Source organism: Hypanus sabinus, chromosome 14 (assembly GCF_030144855.1).
Source record: "Hypanus sabinus isolate sHypSab1 chromosome 14, sHypSab1.hap1, whole genome shotgun sequence".
In the NCBI taxonomy this organism is placed as follows: Eukaryota; Metazoa; Chordata; class Chondrichthyes; order Myliobatiformes; family Dasyatidae; genus Hypanus; species Hypanus sabinus.
Window position 1 is genome coordinate 21309540 of NC_082719.1, and position 19240 is coordinate 21328779.

Genomic DNA, 19240 nt, shown 5'->3' on the forward strand with positions numbered 1-19240 from the left:
TAGTGGATTCGGCCCAGTGCATCGGGGATAAAGCCCTCCCAACCTTTGAGCGCATCTACCTGAAACACTGTTGTAGGAAAGCAGTATCCTTCATCAGGACCCCCACTACCCAGGCCATGCTCCCTTCTTGCTGCTGCCATCAGGTTGAAGGACTCACACCACAAGGTTCAAGAATAGTCACTGCCCCTCAATCATCAGGCTCTTGAATAAAAGGGAATCACTACACTCACTTGCCCCAACACTGAAATGTTCCCACAACCAATGATTTCACTTTAAGGACTTTTTATCTCATGTTCTCGTTATTTATTGCCATTTATTTATATTTGCATTTGCATAGTTCATTGTCTTCTACACTCTGGTTGATATTTCATAGTTACTATTCTATAGATTTGCTGAGTATGCCCAGAAGGAAATGAATCTCGAGATTGTATATGGTGACACATATGTATTTTGATAATAATGTTTACTTTGAACTGAGTTTATGCAGCCAAAAAAAGTTCAAAGTAGAAAGGAAAATGAAATGTGGAAAGAAAGAGGAGGATCAGATTGATCCTCTTTCTCTAGGTTGCAATGGTTTACTTGACAATGAGGCTTCCTGCTTTTAACCATGTTTACATTTGTGATATGATTTGAATCCACAATTTTAAACACTTTTTATTGTTCTTTTTTAAATCAAAATCTAATCAAATGGAAAGTAGATTTCAAGTAAAAATTCCACCTCCAGACCTCTCCTTTGGCTTTGTAATAAGATACCAAGTGATACTGCTCAGATCTCCGCGTCAATCTGTGCCCCGCCTGATCTCAAATGGGCCATGTTGTGGGGGAGGGGAACTGCTCCGAGAAACGCCGATGTCTCCAGGGGTTAGCGAACAAAACAATTTACCTACAGTTCCTACCCGAAACAGATTTAGGGTTGAATATGGCTGTTCTAACAATCAGACAGTCTGAAAGAAAACTCACTTGGACTATGTCTTGGTGACGGTGGAAATCGCTCCCAACATAAAGCAACAGCTTAGGGAGCAATTCTTCAAGCAATAAAACAATGTAAAAGTAACAGTTGTGTTTAATATTTCTGGGTTAAAACAAGAATCAGTAAACTCTCACTAGTCCGTGTTTTTGAGATATTGGCTGATCCGTGCGGACTCCTTAATCCCCGAGTCCGAGGCAGAAAGGTCTGAGAAACAGTAGCTTTGTTTCCGTAAACTATGTTTTCTCAGCCAGGCTTCAGCTCGCTTTTTATGTACATGGTGGCTGATGAGGAATTTGCTTCCTTAAACTTTATATTGGTGGTTCATGCCAGTGAATTATTTTCTGTTAAGACTAAAGCAGAGCCAGACATCACAGTACCTGTTCCCAACTTTACTGCAACCTGCTTCAACTTTCCTAGAAAATCTACTGCTTTCTGCATACAGCGAAAGAAATAGTCAGAACACCTGCAATTAAAAATAGTCCTCAGCAGGAGACAGACATTTTTGATATGTAACAAAGATACTCCGCTTACCATTGTTATATGTGAGCAGTCCCTCTTCTTGCCAAAGTAAGGTAAAATGTTGAAACTGCTGTTTAATATTTAACTGAGATCACCAAAATGTCATTGAAGGCCAGCCTGTAAGCAAAGCCGATGCTTGGATTTTCCCCTCCTCCTTTCTCGGAAGCAAATGGACCGCGGGCACAGGTACAGCCAGTTACTGAGTGCAACCATAGCAACATTGAAACAGGTGAGGCTCTGCCTACCTGGCAGGTGTTTACAGTATTGGGTAGGTTTCTCTGCAGGTTGTGGTGTATCTATCCACCTTTCATAAACTGAAATTGCCTAATCGACAGCGGTGTAACTGATCCTGGTTGGTCACAGCTCACAGCTCGATCAGAAGGTTGGACAAATTTGCCTTCTGAGTTCAACGTTCACTGGTAGGCAGCACACAAACGTAAGGAGACAACGAAGTGCAATAGAGTGTACTTTACTGTGGATGTCGGACAAAATGAACAGGCAGCTGAAGTTTATTCCTCCATTTAAAAGTGAGGAAAGATCACAAAAATTACACTGCATAAATCAGGGTGTAAAACTATTACCCAGATATGGCAACTATCGTTGGCATAGAAAATAGAAATTTGCAAATTCTGGAAACAGGCGTAAAGCCGGGAAATTTCACATGGGTCAGGTATCTGTAGAGAGGATCAGACAAAAACCTTGTAGGAATCATCAACAGTTACAGGTTGGCAGGGCAAGAAAACTTTTTGGGAGGGCTCACCCTGAGGACAGCCGGTGTGTGAGGCCAAAGTCCAACTCAGGAGACTTGGTGAGCCTGGGGCTGTTTCCAGGTGGGTCTCCGAGGAGAAACCTCTGGGAGCATGGGATTGGGGATGTACATTCAACAGGGCAAAGGTCAAACACTGTGGATCAGGCATTTGGGCTGATGAGTGGTTGAGTCAGGAAGCCAAAGGGGATGATCAGATAAGGAGTAACAATGAGGGATTAGGGATTGGGATGGGCGTAGGTGGACTGCCAGATGTCTGCAAGTTACATTTAGTCAGGTACATGCATAGGAATGGTTTGGAGGGAGGTGAGACAAATGCAGGAAAATTGGATTAGCTTGGTTGCATGGACAAGTTGAAACGTGGGCGTCCCAGATTTCCCAGAACCGGAATCAAAACCGTAATTAATTATAATTTCTGCATGGATCTCTGACCAACGCCAAATATTTAGTGCAGGCATTTGGTCCAGATTGTACTTCCCAGCTTTCTCACAAATGGTGGAGGAACTCAGCAAATCAGGCAGCATCTATGGAGGGGAATAAACAACTGATGTCTCAGCCTGATGTAACCTTGACAGTTGGTGTCAGAGTACGCAGAAACTCAAAGCAGTCTGAGTATCTCAGAAACTATACTGATCTCCAGGGATTTTCATGTACAACAGTCTCTAGAGTTTACAGAGAATGGCGCAAAAAACAAAATGCAGTGAGCATCAGCTCTGTGGGTGAAAATGCCTTGTTAACGAGAGAGGTCAAAGAAAATTGGTCAGACTGCTTCAAGCAAATTTGAAGGCAACATCAGAATCAGGTTTATTATCACCGGTATGTGTCAAGAAATTGGTTAACTTAGCAGCAGCAGTTCAATGCAATACATAATATAGAAATAAAAAATATATGTATATTAAATAGTTAGATTTAAAATAGTGCAAAAACAGAAATAATATAAAAAGGGTGCCATAGTGTTTATGTTCAATGCCCATTGAGGAATGAGACGGCAGGGGAAGAAGCTGAGTGTGTGCCTTCAGGCTTCTGTACCTCCTACCTGACAGTAACTATGAGAAGAGGGCATGCCCCAGGTGCTGGAGGTCCTTAATAATGGATGCTGCCTTTCTGAGGCACTGCTCCTTGAAGATGTCTTGGATACTACTGAGGCTAGTACCCAAAATCTTACAACTTTCTGTAGCTTCTTTTGTCCCTGTGCAGTAGTCCTCTCCCTGCTCATATCAGACAGTGATGCAGCCTGTCAGAATGCTCTCCACGGTACTTTTATAGAGGTTTTTGAGTGTTTTAGGTGACAAACCAAATCTTTTCAAACTCCTAATGAAACATAGCTGCTGTCTTGCTTTCGTTATAGCTTCATTACTATGTTGGAACCAGGTGAGGTCCTCAGAGATCTTGACACCCAGGAAATTGCTGTGATCCTCTATGAGGTTTGGTTCGTGTTCCCTTGTTTTACCCTTCCTGAAGACCACACTCAACTCTTCTGTCTTACTGACATTGAGTGCAAGGTTGTTGCTGCGACACCACTCACCTAGCTGGTACATCTTATTCCTGTATCTCCTTTCATCTCCATCTGAGATTCTACCAACAATGGTTGTATCGTCAGCAAATTTATAGATGGAATTTGAGCTATGCCTAGCCACACAGTCATGGATATACAGGGAGTAGAGCAGTGGGGTAAGCACACATCCAAGGTGCACCAGTGTTGATCGTAGGTGAGGAGGATATGTTATCACCAATCCGCTCAGATTGTGGTTTTCCGGTTAGGAAGTCGAGGATCCAATTGCAGAGGGAGGTACTGAGGCCCAGGTTCTGTAGTTTATTGATCAGGGTTGTGGGAATGATGGTGTTAAATGCTGAGCTATAGTTAATGAGCAACATCCTGATGTAGGTGTTTGTGTTGTCCAGGTGATCTAAAGCCACATGAAGAGCCATGGAGATTGCGTCTGCCATTGACCTATTGTGACGACAGGCAAATTGCAATGGTCCAGGTCCTTGCTGAGGCAGGAGTTCAGTCTAGTCATGTCCAACCTCTCAAAGCATTTCATCACTGTCAATGTGAGTGCTACCGGGCGATAGTCATTAAGGCAGCCCACACTACTCTTCTTAGGCACTGGTATAATTGTTGCCTTTTTGAAGCAGGTGGGAACTTCTTACCTTAGCAGTGAGAGGTTGAAATGTCCTTGAATACTCCTGCCAGTTGGTTGACACAGGTTTTCAGAGCCTTACCAGGTACACCATCAGGGCTTTCTGTCTTGCAAGGGTTCACCCTCCTGAAAGACAGCCTAACATTGGCCTCAGAGACAGAGATCACAGGGTCGCCGGGTGCAGCAGAGATCTTCACAGCTGTGGTGATATTCTCCCTTTCAAAGTGAGCATAGAAAGCGTTGGGTTCATCTGGTAGTCAGACAGACAGACATACTTTATTGATCCGGAGGGAAATTTGGTTTCGTTACAGTTGCACCAACCAAGAATAGTGTAGAAATATAGCAATATAAAACCATAAATAATTAAATAATAAGTAAATTATTCCAAGTGGAAATAAGTCCAGGACCAGCCTATTGGCTCAGGGTGTCTGACACTCCGAGGGAGGAGTTGTAAAGTTTGATGGCCACAGGCAGGAATGACTTCCTATGACGCTCAGTTTTGCATCTTGGTGGAATGAGTCTCTGGCTGAATGTACTCCTATGACTAACCAGTACATTATGGAGTGGATGGGACTCATTGTCCAAGATGGCATGCAACTTGGACAGCATCTTCTTTTTAGACACCACCGTCAGAGGGTCCAGTTCCACCCCCACAACATCACTGGCCTTATGAATGAGTTTGTTGATTCTGTCGGTGTCCGCTACCCTCAGCCTCAGGTAGTGAAGCATTGCTGCCGTTCATGCTGTTGGGTTTTGCAACAGTGATGTGCAGAAGAGTATCTGTCAATGCACAAAATGACGGACCTTGAAGTGTATGGGCTACAGCAGAAGACCATGAACATACCCTCAATAGTCACTTTATTAGGTGCAGGAGGTGCGTAATAAAGTGGCTGCTGAGTGTATACTCTGGGGATGTGAATACAAAATCTATTTCCTAGACTAAGTTTCTGTAAATACTGTACTCCGGTAAGAAGATTTTAGGATCCAAAGTGTGCCTTTAGCTGTTGAACTATTAGGTAAAGACTGAGAATGGTTGTCATGGTAACCCAGTTGATAGGAATACATCTCAAGCAGTTTAGACCACTATTCATCAGGTAGGCTGATGAATGCACATTTAAGTGGTAGCTCAAAGTATAACCCCAACAAAACTTAATATTAATAAACTCTACTCTGTATATTTACAAAAGCGTAGAAGCTGGTGTTAAAGTAACTACAGGACAATGAGTCTGACATCATAGGTGGGTAAATTGTTGGAGGAGGAGAAGTGAGGGACAGGTTGGCCAACGTTTGAAGACAGGGTCTGATTCAGGGTTAGAATTCCTTAAAATGCTTATAATATTGAGAGAGGAGAACATCCTCTACACAAAATAACACCATGTAGTTGAATATTTTCATCTACAACAATACACAAGTACTGTACACGTGGTGAAAACTATCTATATAGCATTAAAGCGAGTGGCAGGAAGGTACTTCAAATTGTGCCATGACATGACTCAACAACTCTTCAACTTGTGGCTAAGAGTGTATCTGAAAACAGCTTGAATTCAACCAATCCTCTTCCACTTGGCTACAATCTGAATATTTGCTTTCACTTCAATTGAACAAGAAATCATCCTGAAGTTCCAAAGCATACACAAAGCATCTGGCAGATGGAATACAATGTTGATAAATGCTTATAATATTGAGAGAGGAGAACATCCTCATGTATTTTGGAATGAAAAATGTAAGATCAAGTTATTATTTAAATAGTAAGAGATTGCAGCTTGCTGCTGTGCAGAAGGACTTGAGAGTGCCTGTGCATGAATCACGAAAGGTTGGTTTGCAGGTGCAGCAGGCTGTCAAGAGGGCAAATGGAATGCTGGCCTTCATTACAAGAGGGATTGAATTTAAGAGCAGGGAGGATATGCTGCAACTGTACAGGGTACTGGTGAGGCTGCACCTGGAGTACTGTGTACAGTTCTGGTCTCCTTACTTGAGGAAAGATATACTGGCTTTGGAGGCAGTGCAGAGCAGGTTCACTAGGTTGATTCCAAAGATGAGGGGGTTAGACTATGAGGAGAGATTGAGTTTCCTGGGTTTATACTCGCTGAAATTCAGCAGGATGAGAGGAAATATAGAAACTTATACAATTATGAAAGGGATAGATAAGATAGAGGCAGTTAAGTTGTTTCCACTAGTAGGTGAGACTAGAACTACAGGACAGTGCCTCAAGATTTGGGGGAGCAAATTTAGGACAGAGTTGAGGAGGAATCGCTTTTCCCAGAGTGGTGAATCTGGAATTCTCTGCCCAATGAAGCAGTGGAGACTACCTCATTAAATATATTTAAGACGAGGTTGGATAGATTTTTGCATAGTAGGGGAATTAAGGGTTAGGGGGAAAAGGCTGGTAGGTGGAGATGAGTCCATGGCCAAATCAGCCATGATCTTATTGAATGGCAGAGCAGCCTCAATGGGCCAGATGGCCTACTCCTGCTCCTATTTCTTACTGGATACCTTTTTTTTGCCAAGTAATTTGACTGATCCTAACCATTGTCCCCAACCAGCAACTTAAATGAGGTAACATCTATGAAAAAGAATAAATGGTTGATGTTTTAGGCCATAACCCTTCATCAAGACTGATCAGACTGTTTACTCTTTTCCATAGATGCTGCCTGGTCTCCAGCATTTTGTGTGTGTTGCTTTGAATTTCCAGCAACTGCAGATTTTCGAGTTTTTGTAGTGACTTAAACCATTGATTTTGAGAATTGATGCAGACCATTAACTCTAACTACTGATCCTACTAACTACAACAAGAGAAAATCTGCAGATGGTTGGGAAGAGAAACACAAGGTGATAGGTGAAACCTTAAGTAAAGAGTTGGGAAGTTGATTGGTGAAAGAGATACAGGGTGGAGAAGGGGGAGTCTGATTGGAGAGGACAGAAGGCCATGGAAGAAAGAAAATGGGGGAGGAGCACTGGGGGGGAGGCAATGGGTGGGCAAGGATAAAGTGAGATAGGGAGAAGGGGATGGGGAACGGTGAAGGACAGGGTGGGGGGGAGGCATTACCAGATGTTTGAGAAATCAATGTTCATGCCATCAGGTTGGAGGCTACCTATGTTCCATCCACCAGAAGTGGGATCTCCCAGTAGCTGCCCACTTTAATTCCACTTCCCATTCTGATATGTCCATCCATGCCCTCCTACACTGTCATGAAGCCATACTCAAGTTGGAGGAACAATACTTTGCTTTCCATCTGGGTAGCCTCCAACCTGATGGCATGAACATCGATTTCTCAGACTTCTGGTAATGCCTCCCACCCCTTCAGTACTTACCATCCCCTTCTCCCTATCTCATCTTATCTTCTTGCCACCCATCATCTTCCTCAGGTGCTCCTCTCCCTTTTCTTTCTTCCATGGCTTTCTGCCCCCTCTCCAGTCCTGTATCTCTCTCACCAATCAACTTCCCAGCTCTTACTTCACCCCTCCCCCGCCCGGTTTAACCTATTACCTGGTGTTTCTCTCTGCCCTCCCCCCACCGTTTAAATCTACTCCTCAGCTTTTTTCCTCTAGCCTAGTGATGGGTCTCGGCCCAAAACGTTGACTTCGTTCTTGTCCATAGATGCGGTCGGCCCTCCAGCACTCTGTCAGTGATGCTACTAACTATAACAGTTAGTATGGTTAAGTTGACCTTAACCAGAAACCTCATTTACTGACCTTCAGTCTCAGACTGGGATCATTGATGTCGAGCCCAATCAACGACCCGCTAATAGTCTTGTCTGGCCATTTGTAGTTTGTACAGACCACCACCCTGTTGACCCTGACTAGTCACTGACACTCCTGTCCACCCATCTCAGTGACCTTCACCACCCGCTTCGACCTGAACTCCGACCCCCAGCTCGTCGCCAGAATGCCAATGACGCCACGGGACCACGTGACCAGGACTTGCAGTGGGAAACGTGGCGCCATGCGCCGTGCGCCGGAAGTGATCGGTGATGTTTCCGGGACACGTCGCGGTTGGGGTAGATGGTTGGCCATGGAGACGATGTTCAGCCTGCCGTTTGCGCTGCTGGAGTGTCCCAACGTGAAGCTGAAGAAGCCGGGATGGCTCCACATGCCGTCTGCCATGACCGTCTACGCCTTAGTCATCATCTCCTACTTCCTGATCACCGGCGGTGAGTGACCCAGTCGGCCTGACCTTCCCCTGCTGACCCCCTCCCCTTTCCTCTCCACCTCCTCTTATCTCTCCCTCCCTCACATCCACACTCGCTCTCGTCCAGGTTAGATGCAAGCTGACCAAGGTATTCGGCTCTTTCACTCCCACTTTCTGAACTTGCAGACTTTGGAGTTTAGAGGAATAGGGCTGATCCACTGAAATGTATAAGATCCTACGAGGGTCCAGCTATACGAACAGGCGTCACAAACTGGGGTCTTCCTTGGTTGCAGTGGGTGACTATGACGTCTTCTATGCCTAACCTTAACCCTAGCCCTTCACTCTCCTTGATGCCGGAGGAACTCAGCAGGCCAGGCAGCATCTATGGAGTACACAGTCGGCGTTTTGAGCCGAAGCCCTTAATCAGGACTGCAAAAAAAAAGATGAGAAGTCAGAGTAAGAAGATGATGTCCCTATCTCACCCGGGTATGAGACCACCAGCTACCCTGACCTGCCGAAGCGACGTACCGGGGTGTGACCATTGTCGTGTATGCAAACAGTCACTTGGAGCCACAGTTGAGAGCTGAGTGCCGGGTGGGGACCAAAGGTGAGTGAGCTGTCCCAGAATGGACACGACAAGCCCCTTCACCAGAGGTACTACCCCTCCTTGGAGGCCCCATACACCCCGCTATCAGTCTACATTAGGGTAATTTGTAGAAGCCAGAGATGTGAGAAGAAACTGGAGCATCCAAGGCAAATGCATACAGTCACAAAAATAACTGGGTGCACAGACAGCACCCAGGCTCAAGATCAAATCTGGTTGGAGCTGTGGGGCTAGAGCATGAGCTACTATGCCATCATGTTGCTCACCAGCTAAACGACACCTCATTTTTAAACCTGTTCTAATTGCATGCAGTAACATTGTTTTCACCAAGGCTCATCAGCTTTGAAATTCCCTTCCTAAACCTCTCTGCCTCTCTATGATGTTTCTTAAAATTTCTGTGGTCACCTTTTGGTCAGCTGCCCTAATATTTTAATTTGTGGCTTGGCGTAACTTTTCTGGTTAACAATACTCCTGTCAAGATCCTTATTGTATATTAAAACTGTTCTATGAATGGTATAATTTGTTTATTCAATCAGTGACTGATGTTTATTTTGTTTTTTTAAGTAAATAGTCTCTTGTCCTTTGTATCAGTACTAAAGATATTATCAAGTTCTGGGGCTGAGGCCTGACCTTGCTAGGAAATGCACTTGAAGTTAAACTCTTGAGTGCATGAGACAATTTCTAACTCTGAATTGAACCTGTACCAATTTCTATCCTTGAAAGGTGTTTTAACAGTCACGTTGGACTTTAGTTGCTAATGCCTAATCAGTAATTTAAAATTTGATTTCAAACTTGTAAAATTGCAAGAGTTAACCATAAACTGCAGGTCCTACGTAGAGAACACTTGGTATTTTCCCCCTTATGTTCATATTAATTTTGTACCCATTGGTTACGGATTGGGAACTGCTACTGTCTGGCGTTTTATGCTCAAGAAATGTTGAAGTGTTCCTAAAAAGAACAATCAATTCTGATGTAGAATTATTGAGCTAAAATATTAACATTTTCTTCTTCCACATATCCCCGGCTTGCTGAATGCTTGCAGCATTTGCTGCTGTTGTTTCAAGTTTCTAGCATCTCTGATTTTCACATTGAGATTTATTACATTGTTACCACACAGTCTGCTTAACTCCTTTAGGTAGCAACTTGTCATCAGCCTGAATTTGATACCTTGCAGTTATTGGTACCATAGCAGTGATAGTCCAGAACATTTCCAGGCTCCTATGGCCTTAAACAATGCCTCTGCGGAGGAGGTCTCTACTAAAACCTGTCTTTGCCATTGAATCTGGGAAAATTGATCGATAATTCATTTCCATTCCGCATACATGTACATGAAACTACCGTGAGGGAGGTATTTAACAGAACAAGTACAGTATGCTGGAAAATCCCAGCCAGTCAAGCAGCATCTATGGAAAGAGAAGCTGGTTAAAGTTTTGGATTGGAGATCTTTCCTTGGGGAAATACTTGACTTGGCTGTTTCACCATCCATGGGTGAATAGCCTATGTTGTACATGTATTCTGTACCCCAGAATGAAAGATATGGTATGTGTAGAAAGGTGTTGATCAAGGAGCAGGGTATTTTCATGACCTGAAATTGTCAATGTTGGGACTGGTTTAACACTTTCCAGTGATCTTATTTTGGGTGTAACATTTACAGTAGAAGGTAATGAAGGTGTACTGGGAGCTGGACAGGGCGTATTTACTGCTACATGTGATTTTTTTTTGGTAGGTATCATTTACGATGTGATTGTGGAGCCTCCAAGTGTGGGGTCGATGACAGATGAACATGGCCACCAAAGGCCTGTTGCCTTTTTAGCATACAGGTATGACTGGATAAGTTACCGTTGTCATTTTGCTTTCCTTTGATTCCTGTCTGTTTTTTCTCTGTGCTGTGGTTCCACAGATGTTCAATGCTCTCTGAATTGTGTACTAAGTGGGCATTAGTATTGAATTATATTTTATTGTTGGGACTTTGTAGATTTTTCTGGCTCGACCACATTAAAATTAAACTATGCCATGTTCTACTTTCTGTACATAAAAGCGGGCTTGTTGAAATTTCTCTGTGATGATTAATGATAGTGGCTGATTTCCTTTCTGTGGGAATGTATTATTTAGATTACGTTTTTACATCAACTTAAATTTTTGCAAATAAATTGAAGGTATGGATCAAATCTTGCGCTATTTTTGTTTGTAGTGCTCAGCTCTTCATGGATCAGAAATATAAACCTTGTTACAGAATCAATATTTGGCTAATTTCCTGTCTCTGCTGTTGTTTTGCCTACCCATCTTGTTTGGCTATTTGTATTCCTTTAACAGTCAATTTAGTTTTAAGAAATTGTTGTGCAAAATCAAAATGCTCCTTTTTAGAATTGAAACACACCTGGGGCTTACAGAATTTAACCAAATAATATTTATTAATGCAAGTCAGTGTAATGGGAGAGAGATTTATAATCTCGTCATGGTTTATTATTGTACAGTAGACTATCAGCCATCCATCAAACATGGAAAGTGCAGACTGCTTGAGAATTGCTCAAAAATATACGGCACGTCCATGTTAGTACTTTATGCATAAATGTCTGGATAAATTCTCCTTAAGTAACAATGTTTTACAGTTCTGTGAAAGGCTAAACACAAGCCTGAGTATAAAATACAGCAAAACAATCCAATGAATGACTGGACCTGTTCATGAAGTGGTAAATCTTCAAAGCAAATGATCTTGTTAGTCAACCAATAGCTGCTTTGCTCTTGTGTGCACACGAAAATATGCTAAAAAAATAATTTTGCACTTTTTTGCACAACATTTTAAATAAATAAGCTCAAGCATTGAATTCTAAGCTATGCGTAGACTTCTACATGTTGCCTAGCCCATCACTTAAGCTGAATTCACTTAACTGTAAATGCCAAAAGGGCAATGCCTCTTCACAGCTGAGGGGCCGAGGGTGGGCTGCTGTGCATGATCGAAATAACATTGCAACCTGGTGTGTTGCATTCAAATGAACGTCTTTAGTGAAAAATATGAAATTGCTTAGTATTCTTAGAAATTTTTGCTGTTCCAGATGTATGAATATCAGATAAATGAGTGTACTTGTTTATCTGATTTATTGTGTTTTAGCATTAGGTGTTGGGTTAGGCACACGTTGTGATTAGGAGGAATTAACCTTTATTGTGATATTTATCATTATGTCGATTCTTGCTGCTGTCTGCAAGGAGTTTGTACATTCTCCCCATGACTGCAAGGGTTTCTTCTGGGTGCTCCGGCTTCCTCCCACAATCCAAAGACCTACTGGTTGGTAGGTTAATTGATCATCGTAAATTGTCCCGTGATGAGGTTATAGTTAAATTGGGGGTTGCTGGGCAGTACAGCTCAAAGAGCCAGAGGGGCTTACTCTGCGTTGTATCTTAGTAAATTAAAATAAATAAATAAATAAATAGACGTCCTTTTACTAAAATGCCAGAGTGGCTACAGTGTTTGTGGTTCCTCCTACACGATCCTCGTTCTCTAATTTAGAACCACAGAACTAATGTTGTTTTCTTTCTACTTTTATATAGAGTGAATGGACAATACATCATGGAAGGTCTTGCTTCTAGTTTCTTGTTTACAATGGGAGGTCTGGGATTTATAATCTTGGATCGCTCAAATGCACCAAATATTCCAAAACTGAACAGATTCCTGCTTCTTTTCATTGGCTTCGTCAGTGTCCTGTTGAGCTTTTTCATGGCCAGAGTCTTTATGAGAATGAAATTGCCGTAAGTAATAAATATTCCAGTCTGTTACAGATACTGACTATATTGCATTAGATCTGAATATTAAGTACTGCTGTTTTGTTTCTTAAATTGTTTGACTGTATTTTAACTTAATAGTTTAGAGCTTGACAATTTCCATTCAAGGGAAATTATTCAGCTGTCTTGTATGAAAAGGCCTAACACAAGTGGGGACAGCGTATCTGTAATATACTGTGAAAATGAGAATTATATGAAATCAGGAGGCATGGGATCCAGGGATTCAGAATAGGCTTGCCCACAGAAGGCAGAGGGTGGTTGTAGATCGAACATATTCGGCTTGGAGGTTGGCCACCATAATGTTCCACAGGGATCTGTTCTGGAACCCCTGCTCTTTGTGATTTTTTTTTACATATATAAATGATTTAGATGAGGAACTGAAAGGGTGGGTTAGGAAGTTTATAGATGACACAAAGGTTGGTGATATTGTGGATAGTGTGGAAGTTTGTCATAGAGTACTGATGGTATAAGGAGCTGAGCTGAGAAGTGGCAATTTGGAGAAGCGTGAAGTGATTGACACTGGAAGGTCAAACCTGAAGGAAGAGAGGGTTACTGGCAGTGTGGAGGAACAGAGGGATCTTGGGGTCCATGTCCAGAGATCCCTTAAAATTGCTGCATAAATTGATTGTGTGATTAAGAAGGCATATGGTCTGTTGACCTTCATTAGTTAGGGGATTGAGTTCAAGAACTGCAAGGCAATGTGTATCTCTGTTTAGACCACACTTGGAATATTGTGTTCAGTTCTGGTCACCTCATTATAGGAAGGATGTGGAAACTTTGGAGAGGGTGCAGAGGAGATTAACCAGGATGCTGCCTGGATTTGAGGGCATGTCTTGTGCTGAGCTAGGGCTTTTTTCCTTTGGAGCAAAGGAGGATGAGAGCTGACTTCATGGAGGTGTACAAGATGGTAAGTGTCAGTGATCAAGTGGATAGCCAGAGACTTTTTTCTGTGGGATGCAGATAGCTAATACTAGGGGGCATAATTTTAAGGTGATTGCAGGAAAGTATAGGGAGGATATCAGAAGTAAGCTATTTACCGTGAAAGTGGTGGGTGCATAGAATGCCCTACCAGGGGTGGGGGTAAAGGCATTTAAGAAACTCTCAGATAGGCACATGAATGGTAGAAAACGGGAGAGTACGTAGGAGGGAAGGGTTAGATTGATCCTAGAGTAGATTAAAAAGTCGGCATAACATCTTGGGCCAATGGGCCTGTACTGTGCTACAGTGTTCAATGTTCTATATAGCAGTCCTTAACGAACAAGGATTAATATGTATGCCCTGCACCATGAGGACCAGTTTCTAGGATCCAGTTGAGTGTATGTATACCCAGATAATGTAAATATAGTTCCTGGTTGTTACTAAATCTGTACAAAGGTGAGTTATCATCTCCTAACAAAATTATTCTCAAGTTGCTGTTTAGAATATAGCAGATTCCGGTTAATTGGGACATATTGGGACTAGTACATTTTGGCTCAATTTGGCGGCTGCCCTGATTAGCCGAAGTATCGTGGAAATAGTTAGCATATATAAAAAAAATTCTGTTTAACTGAGTAACAAATTATGTAGTTAAATGAAATGCAGAACAAATTAGAGCATTATCAATACTGCTACAGTACTATACAGCTGCTTACTGCTCCTAATTGTTATCAACAGAGGAATTCATCTGATGTGTTCTTTTGATTGACTGTAAATCAGTGCAGTCACCAAGTATAGATAATGGACTGCCTTCATACAATGGTATTGACAATTTCATTCTCTTCATTTTCATTTAACATTCAAGATGATTGTCAATATCTTCAAATTCTTCATAGTTCCTAACTGGTTCAAGTGGTGAAGTTATTTTATTTTCACTCCTGGCCGTTTCTTGCCAACTTTCATTGCCAAAAGTGTTTTAAGTGCAAGCACATGCAACTGATGCTATTTTAGAAGCTGTTTGCTCTAAGTACATTGTAGTGTCCAATGGCCGCAGAAGTGCAAGTGCCTGACACTAGTTAGAAACTGGCAAAGTCTCTTGTCCCAATTAAGCACCACAGTATCCCAAATAAGTGACTGCCCAATTAACGCCAAAATCCACTGTATAAGCTTTACTAAGGTTCTTCGACCTAGTTGTGTACCTAGGTAGTTACTGCAGGGCAAGACGTGGAAGAGAGAATTGAGATTTTTAACAAGTTTTAGATGAAGAGAATAGGAGCATAAGAAGCAGTCCTGCCCCCGATGCGATCTCTCATACAGTGAGCTAATTTTTGCCTCAGCGTCACTCTGATTCCCTTAATATCCAAAAATCTTGCCTTTTCTTTATTTGATTATTCTCTTCATACTCCAAAGATTCTTCTAAGAGACTGTTAAATAGGTACATGGAGTTTAGAAAAATGGAGGGCTATGTGTTAGGAAAATTGTAGGCAGCTTCTAGAATTGGTCGGCACAACAATATGGCCAAAAGGCCTGTAACGTGCTGTAGATTTTCTGTGTTTCTATGTTCTATTCTCTACTTTTTATATGATGAAATACCTCCAGATCTTATTGTGCAATCATATCATGGTAATGACATTGAACCCTCTGGTCCTTAAGAATTTTGTATGTTTCAGTGTGATTACCTCTAGAGATAGCCTGCTTTGTTTTGCTTTGCATGCGAAACAGACCATTCCAGCATCTAATCTGGTGAATCTTTGTAGCACTTCCTGTATGCAGGTGCAATTTTCAGTAGGGAGATCAGATCTATATATGATACTCCAGATATCATCTCTCCAGGGAGGGATAGAATTGAATTAAAACGCTAGTCATATCTTTTGAAAGCAACACCTTCATAATTGCTTACTGAGTATGTTAACATTCAGTGATTTATGTGCAGGAATGCCTAATTCTTTCCGTACACCACCACCATTCAACCATTTAAAAAGTATCTTGCTTTTAATTTTTTTTGGACAAAAGTGTATGTTCACATTTTCTATTTTCCAGCTTCCATGTCCTTGTCCATTCATTTATCCTCAGAATTAGGAATCTTTGTATATACCTCCCCCCACCCCCAATCCTTTCTGTATCCTTACGGCTCACTCTGATACCAAGTCTTCTGTAGTCAGTAAATTGGATACAGTGCATTGTATTCCCTTACTCAAATTGTTGATTGTGAAGTGAACCTTATGATACCTCACTGGTCACAGCATCCTAAGCCAAAAATAAACATTTATCCTTTTTTATGTAGCATTTAACCAGTCTTTATAATTCACGCTTGTATATTATACCCAATACCATGCATTCTCATTTTGCTTAATAATCTCTTGTGGCACTTCATTAAAGGCCTTCTGAATGTACAAACCTACCATAAATAAGTGATTATATTAAATACCAACAAGTCAAGGTGAGTGGGAACAGATGGAAACTATTGAGACCTAATGCAACCACATCCGCGGTAGGTATCTGCAGCTCAGAGTACGAGTCAAGTTTGGATGCATCAGAAGGGGTACAGTTATATGGTCACTATGTTCTACCTCGTTTACATAAAGTATTGCAGAATTGGTCAGTTGAGGTATGGAACTATAATGAGATTTAGTCTCAGAATAAGGAGTTGGCCATTCAGGATAAAGATGAGAAATTTCTTTGCCAAAGGCAGTGAATCTGGAATATTCTCCTCCAGAGGGCTGTATTGCTGACTAAATTCGAGATGGTGATTGATAGATATTTTATGTAATGAAGGAATTGAGGACTAAAGAGTTAGTGCAGGAAAATTCTGAGGTATCATGATCAAATGAATTGTAGAACAGATGGCCTACGATTTAAGTTATTTAATTTATGCTGTTGGTTATTATGAAAGAGAGGTGGGTTAGGGAAAGCTATTAGTGATCATTTGCCTTGTTTTGATTTATTTAGTATGTTGAATGCCCCACCTTTCATCTTTCCCTTTGCTTCCTGATCTGTTCCAAAAAAGTAAATGATAGAACATGGCCCACAATGTACTGATCATGATGCAAAATTAAACTGAATTTCTTCTGCCTGCACATGCTCCATATCCCTCCTTCCCTAGCATGTTTGTGTCTTAAATGCCACTATCATATCTGCTTCTGCCACTACTTTCTCATCCAGGTAAATTTTTGTCATGCACAAGTACATGTATGCACAGGTGCAATAATAAACTTACTGTAGCAGCAGCAGAGACGCACAGCACTCACTCAGTAGCCACTTTATTAGGAACACCTCATTAATGCAAATATCCAGTTAGCTAGTTATGTGGCTCAGCTCTGCATAAAAACGTGCAGGCATGGTCATGAGGTTTAGTTGTTATTCAGACTGAATATCAGAACAGGGAGGAAATGTGAACTGTGACTTTGAAGTAAATTGTTGGTGCCAGATGGGGTGGTTTGAGTATTTTAGAAACTACTTATCTCCTAGGATTTTCATGCACAACAGTTACTAGAGTTTACAGTGAATAGTACAAAAAAACAGAAGAAAAATATCCAGACAGTGGTAGTTCTACGGGTGAAAACACCTTGTTAATGAGAGAGTTCCAAGGAGAATGGCCAGATTGGTTCATGCTGACAGGAAGGCAACAGTAATTCCAATAACCATGTGTTACAACAGTGGAGTGCAGAAGAGCATCTCTGAACACACATGTTGAACCTTGAAGTGGATGGGTTGCAGCAACAGAAGACCAAACTGGTTTTCACACCTGTACCTAATAAAGTGGGCACTGAGTGCATAAGCAACATTTATAGGAAAAACAAACTAAGTGTCAATTATACATTTTTTGCTAGAGAGGACAGAATTAGAATGAAGAAAAACATGTCCATTTAAGTGCAAAGTAATCGTGTTACTAAACTGTAGTGTTTGGGGTTTTGTCGGATGGTTCAAAGACAGAGTGGTTGAAGGAAAATAGTTGTGGTCTAGGACTTCATGCTTCTGTGCCTCCTGCCTGATGGTAGATGCAAAAAGCTTGGACCAGGATGGTGGGGTGTATCTCTCTCTCTCTCTCTCTCTCTCTCTCTCTCTCTCTCTCTCTCTCTCTCTATATATATATATATATATATATATATAGTCTTTTTAAAAAACAATGTAATATTTATTGACAAAAACCTTGGATATTTGGATATCACTTTTGAACCATCCTAAATAAAGGAGAGAGGCAATTCTGCTGGGTGGCTTTTGCAGCACAAAATACATTAAAGCTAATAATTAGAACTTTTGGAACTTTGATAGTACTAGACTTGCAGATTTTCTGGACCGTTGTATACCCAATACACTTTCATTTCACTTTTTCAGCATGTTACACAATAGTGCAATAAATTTTCAATTAAACCTGGGTGGTTTAAAGGAAAATGCAAGCATTCCCCAACCCTGGTTTCAGCCACAAACCTATTTGCCTTTTTTTAACCTTTGGTATTCTGTTCTCCAATCCTGGACTGGCTTATGCACAACTCCCGTGTTTCAGTCTGGGCTAATTAGTGGCCAAGCCATCAGGATTTCTGAGCAATCCGGTGTTAGAGTATTGGAATCTTACATACAATGTAGACACATTTACTGAATGAAGATTATTCACACGTGATGGGATACAAGTCATTTCCCTGAGAATGTAAAGAGAGCATATTCATGCACATGGCCGAAGGCCACCTTTGTCTCCAGGAACTGGTAATCAATTAAAATCTAATTATCAGCCAGGCAGGTGTGTTTGGCAGCCCTTGGTTTTAGTTTCTCCTTTGAGCTCAGCTGAGACTAACGGTGAATATGAATTAAATTATGGGTGCTTCATGTTGAATATATATGATATTTCCAGATATGCTGATCTTCAGGAACATTAAACGGTTGAGCTTGTTGAGTAGGGCAATGTTTGTTAATGCTATGGAATATCAATTTCTTTTCCAGAGGTTACTTGATGGGCTAATTTCAAGTTGGAAGAGCCAAAGCTGCAGTTCAGAGTGGAGCAACGAACGCAAGCCTGCAATTCAAAACAAAAATGTGATATGGACATGAACGTTTGTAAAGGAAACAATAAATATGTTTTTACGACAGTTTTTGTTAAATCTGGTGGTGTAGCTTTATCAGCTACTGACCTGAATCAATTCAAAGATGGCCAATTGTTAGTTTCCCTATTTGTTGGGTATTAGGGAAAGGAGTGCATGCTCAGCCTGTGGTTTTGCAATAGCCAACTGATAAAGAAAGTGCCATTTCTCCATGCCCTTTGTAACCTCAGGATGTTCGGAGGTGCTCTGTAGCCACTAAGGAGTTGTTACAGCTGTAATACATCAAAACATTCTCCATAACAAAAAGACATGGCAACATTAAATTGACAAAACCTACTTTATTGCTCAAGGGATAAATATCAGCTTGGGTACAAATGAGAAATTTC

General features: G+C 41.5%; 1 protein-coding gene across 1 annotated transcript; it reads left to right on the forward strand.

Annotated features, from left to right (window-relative positions):
• The first annotated feature begins 8343 nt into the window (after nucleotides 1-8343).
• Nucleotides 8344-18902, forward strand: ostc (oligosaccharyltransferase complex subunit). The gene is made up of 4 exons (XM_059988877.1): nucleotides 8344-8547; nucleotides 10856-10949; nucleotides 12676-12873; nucleotides 18757-18902. The coding sequence occupies exons 1-4, from the start codon at nucleotides 8409-8411 to the stop codon at nucleotides 18773-18775; spliced, it is 450 nt and encodes a 149-aa protein (XP_059844860.1). The 5' UTR covers nucleotides 8344-8408; the 3' UTR covers nucleotides 18776-18902.
• The last annotated feature ends 338 nt before the right edge of the window (nucleotides 18903-19240 follow it).

Bases quoted from the DNA above. Each gene is read 5' to 3' on its own strand.
- ostc (XM_059988877.1), top strand. From the start codon at position 8,409: ATGGAGACGATGTTCAGCCTGCCGTTTGCGCTGCTGGAGTGTCCCAAC. The intron at 8,548-10,855 runs GTGAGTGACCCA...TTTTTTTGGTAG, and splicing joins CTACTTCCTGATCACCGGCG to GTATCATTTACGATGTGATT. The intron at 10,950-12,675 runs GTATGACTGGAT...ACTTTTATATAG, and splicing joins GTTGCCTTTTTAGCATACAG to AGTGAATGGACAATACATCA.